Source organism: Chinchilla lanigera, unplaced genomic scaffold, assembly GCF_000276665.1.
Source record: "Chinchilla lanigera isolate Chin_1 unplaced genomic scaffold, ChiLan1.0 scaffold00126, whole genome shotgun sequence".
NCBI lineage: Eukaryota > Metazoa > Chordata > Mammalia > Rodentia > Chinchillidae > Chinchilla > Chinchilla lanigera.
The window spans coordinates 2,278,128-2,282,787 of NW_004955527.1; the positions used below are offsets into that span (position 1 = coordinate 2,278,128).

The 4,660-nt window shown below is 56.1% G+C and overlaps 1 protein-coding gene across 1 annotated transcript in view; it reads right to left on the reverse strand.

Annotated features, from left to right (window-relative positions):
• Positions 1 to 1,310: 1,310 nt before the first annotated feature.
• The window catches only part of Spen (spen family transcriptional repressor), a gene marked incomplete at its 5' end in the record, with an annotated part of 63,826 nt that continues 60,476 nt past the window's right edge, over positions 1,311 to 4,660 (reverse strand). Inside the window, 5 exon segments of the mRNA XM_013507394.1 lie at positions 1,311 to 2,463; positions 2,846 to 3,004; positions 3,257 to 3,451; positions 3,599 to 4,084; positions 4,523 to 4,660. Coding sequence (XP_013362848.1) covers positions 2,332 to 2,463; positions 2,846 to 3,004; positions 3,257 to 3,451; positions 3,599 to 4,084; positions 4,523 to 4,660 — 1,110 coding nt within the window.

Consider the following 4,660-nt stretch of genomic DNA (forward strand, 5'->3'; position numbering starts at 1 on the left):
TGCTGCATGTAGGCCCGTTGGGGGAATGGGAGGGCTGGCAGCTACAGCTGTGACAAGAGCTCCACCGTCCCAGACCAGCCTTCCTGGAAAAGTGCTGCTGTCCCTGCTGCAGACGTCTCTGTGCCCAAGCCCACTGTGTCTCGAGTTGGGCAGTGGCAGCACATGAGCTGAGACTGCAACCCTACAGGCCCAGGCCTGCGTGTTTGCCCCATCGAGCACTGCTGCGACCCTGCTCTCCTCTGCCCCGGGGCTGGGCAGCTAGGGAAGGAAGCGGGTCCTTGGGGAGGCCCACACTACTCCGAAAGCCGGGCACCCCAAACAGCACCAGGTCCCCCTCCAAAACTAACCCCACCTCAAGACCTCAGTGGCTTTGCCCTGATTCGCTGCTTCAGGCCTGGCTCAAGGGCGCATTCATTCAGAGGATCCAGGTAGGCAGGGTTGTGCCAGGCCCAGCAGGCCAGCGCAGAGTTCTTTTGGGCCTGGAGAAGCAAGAAAGCTCTGCACTGGCTTCACCAGTAACCCTGCCAGAGCTGTCCTCTGGGAATACTTCTGTGCCCTGAACCAGGGATCCAGTGTCCATCTGCAGGCTGGCCTGGAGGGACAGAAGGATGTAGTGGGGTGCTTCTGTGGGACAGCCTTGCAGACAGGTGTACCTCTCCTTGCTAGGAGACACTGCTGTATTGTGTGCACATGCATATTTACAGGGACCCCGTTGATACTGCAAGGGAAAAATGCCAACTAATTTATGTCCCTGTAGGCGTGGGGGAGCCTAACACCCGCTTCGGCACTGCTATCAAGCAGCAGGTACAGGGCTAACGGAACCGCCAGGAGCACCAGGAGGTCAGGCTCTGGCTCCCGACTTTGCAAGAGCCACTGGCAGCATACTGGGGAAGGGAAGGGGCAAGAGCAGGGACCTGAGCTTGTGAGACGCTTCTCACGGGCTGGGGCTTAGGGCGGGGCTCCAGCCCTAGCATGTGCCAGGCCCTGGGTTCAACGCCAGCACAGGCTTGTGGAGAAATCCCTCTGCAAGGGGGTGTTTTCTACTGCATCAAAGGCTGAAGTGCTTTTCAGGTTAACCTCGGAGCCAATCAGGACCTTGAAGCTTCACACGGATCTGCGTACACTAGAACACTGGAAAATGCTGAAGTTCATCCCCGACAAAAGGCTCTTTTGTACGACACAAAATGATCTTTTGGGGAGGATTAAGTGAGGGTGGGGTAAAAGCCAAGGTGAGGTGAAGGCTAGCTGTCTTCCCTAAGCCAGCACCCACTGGCCCTCCCACCGAGCAGCAAGCACATTCACACCTGAGGTGTTTTGTATTTTTTAATAAAGTTTGTAATCCAATGGACACACAAAACAAAACTGCGCTGAGAAAAACAGTTTCATAAATTAATAAGTGTTAGGAAGTCTGGAGAGGTCTGGGACACAGGAGAGGGTTGGCCAGTCTTTGTACAGGTGCGGTGTGACACTTGCACATCGCGGGAGCGGCGCCCGTGCTGTCATGAAGCGCACTTATACAAATGAGTGACGATACAAAGTCTGAGTATGAAAATAAGATTTTCTCTGAAAACACATTTTTGGCACAGATTAAAAAAAATGTATGTCGGGGAAATTTGATTTTTAAGTCAGTATTATATATATTTATATATATTATATATTTATATATACACACATCCCATGTTCTGCATATCCCACCAAGGAAGGAAATCGTGTGTTTGCTCCTGTTCCACTGTAAACTGTACATCCTGGTGAGTCAAAGGTGGTGGCAGCAGGAGTTAAGAGGTGACACATCCAATGAGCAAGGGAAGAGGAGGTGGGGCAAAAACAAAACCCAATGAAATGTTCCTTGACCCCAAGGTTTCAGCAGAAGTTTCGAGTCCTGCATTAGCGTCTGTGACGTGTTCACACACACCAAGACGTCTGTCAGAGCGTCACAGCCTGTCTTCACTGTGCAAAAGTCCAAGTCACTAATTTAGTGCAAAGGCAGTCCTGTTTTCTTGTTTCTTAAAAACAAAAATGAATTCCACTGCCCTATTCCTTTTCTCCAAAAAGAGAGAAACCCAGCCCCAAGGTGTCTGTGAGCCCCTCAGTTGGTGGCATGTCCTGGGCGACAGCGTCGTGTAAACATACAAGGCAGCAGCACCACCGCCCAGGGAGGTCTGTCCCTGGGAGCGGGGCAGGCACGGAGGCCAGCGTCTGGCAGTGGGGTCTGTCCCCTCTGCAGCCGCTCCTCTGCCTGACTGGGTAGTCTGGTGGTCGTTTTTTGTTTTTTTTTTTTTTTTCCGGCAGAACCTCGGGGAAAACGCCCTGAGGTGGTGATAGTCCAGTGGCTCACACAGAGGCAATGACAATCATGAGGTGAGGAGAGATGTTGGAGACACTGGCAAGGAGGTCAGGGGCCAGGCGGGACAGGTGACTCTCAGAGAACTCGCAAGGCGGGAAGATCTGCAGCACATAGGCGGGCTGGAGAAGGGGTGAGAGACAAAGTGGGACCCTCTGTCTTCGGCACACCCTCCCCAGCATGCTTCCAACAGGCCCTGAACAGACCAGAGGCTGGCAGCCAGCCTAGGTCAGTGTCCCCACCATGACTACTGCATGCCCTGAGCGCCCATGCCACCAGGCTCGAGAAGGTCCTCGGCTGCTCCCCAGGTCCCCTCCCACACAATGCTGGTGCCCTCCATCCAGAATGCCCTTTGTCCACCTCCTCCTCCAGGAGCTGCTGGAATACCCTAGCTCCTGCTGGTGATCTGTGCCACCACACTCCCACTTGCCACAGAGCACCCCTCCTGTGTACACACGGGGTAGAGGTCAGGAAGGACGGGACGCGACACCATGCTAGACCAACCTGATTGGAGCCAGGGTTGGGAACGTTGATGATCCCTGCTGCCTGCTTGGTCTGCAGGTAAGTGATGAAGGCAGCCTTCAGGGACTCTGTCTGGCTTACCACGTCTTCCTGGTCACGACCACAGGGCAGAGCCAGCAGCAGACAGTAATCTGTCTCCACCTGGGGCAGAGCACCCAGTGGTCAGAAGCCTTCTAACCAAACGGCAGTCCATGTCCAACCCAGGACGCTACGCTAAGTCCATTAAAACCCCTATCTCTGAGGCTACTTTGTTGCTGGGTGCAGGAGTAAGGCACTCAGTATGCCTTTCACTGTCCACTGCCAGAACTATGTCCCATACCAGGAGACAGGCAGGGGACATCTGTGCCCTCCCTGAGAGTGGGCAGGGCTCAACTGGGGCCCACAAGTTCTTACTGTCATTCTTCGGGCCACCCCTTCCAGCTGTGAAGCTTCCAGCCGCATCCTCTGGGCGATCCTCAGCGGGGGACCCCCTTCGGAGAGAGGCAGGGACCGGTGGGCCAGGACGTTGTTACCAGAGACGAAGTGGAGCTGCACAGCAGCTGTGTCATTCTTCAGAGCCAGCAGGCCCTGCCACACGATGGGATACTTCTGCTCACAAGGAAACAAAGCAAGAGTGAGCTCCTGGCTGAGGAGCTGGGAGCTGGCCATGCTGGCCTAGGTCAACTGGGGAATCTTAGGACACTGAACACAGCACAGAGCTTGGGAGACAGGGGCCCAGCCCTCGCCCACGCTCACCTTCAGAAGCTGGACCATATCCACAGATCTCTGGGAAGTCAAGTGTGGAGAAGAATCTGGCTTGGGGGCTGGTTGGACTTCAGCGTGCGGCAGCGCCAGCCCTGGTGGGGTACTGGGGCCTGAAGTTGTAGGAACAAACAGCGGCTGCTTGGGGGCAGCCTGAGTAGGCAGAGGGGCTGGGAGGTCCGGCTTCATGGAGACAGACACGGGGGAAGGGTAGGAAGTCTGGCCGCCTTCCACCTGTGCCCTCTGAACCTGGGGGGCATGGGGTTCAGGCGGCCTGTTTGCAGGTACAGTTGGGAGGCGGGGCTGCTCGATTCCTCCTGTCTGAGTCCCCTTTGCCTCTTGGGAAACCTGAGGCATCTTGCTACTCGGCGGCTGGCCAGCCTGGCTGAGTTGGGAGGGATTGCAGGGCGGCACAGGTGGAGCAGGCTGCGCGGACGGTGCGGGCTGAATGGGCTGCAAGGGCTCACCGTCAGGGGGCCCCTAGAGTTGGAAAAGAAGGCAAAGGGAGAGTCAGAGTCTGCTATGCACAGGCCCCGGGCCCCAACACAGGGCTCAACCGGCCACGCAGGAGGGTGTCAGCTGCAGGCTATCTCACGCAAGTCATGACACAGCTAAGAAGTTCCACTCCCTTCCTCCCCACCCCATAAGGAGAAGCCACCGCACTTCCCGTGCGTGGCACAAAGAGCTCTTCCCCCTACCTGGAGCTCTCCGTAGTGTGATGTGACCCTTTCATACCCAAGTCTCCCCTTTAAACCCCCAAGGACACTAGTAACATATTCAAAGTACCTGACAGGCTCACCTGTCCCTCAACCACCACCTTAGGGGAAAGGCTGACTTCCTAACCCATTTCTGCTTCAGAGCTGTACAGCCCCCCACGCACATGCCCCACAGAGTGGGGGAGACGCCCGGCTACCTCACCTGGGCAGGAGTCTTGGTCCGGGAAGGCAGGCCAATTGAGGCAGCAGGAAACTGAGTGGGTGTGAGCTGCGTTGGGGCATGGTAGGTACGGATGTCACCGTATCTGTACTCTTGAAACAGCTCCCCGCTGGAGTGCAC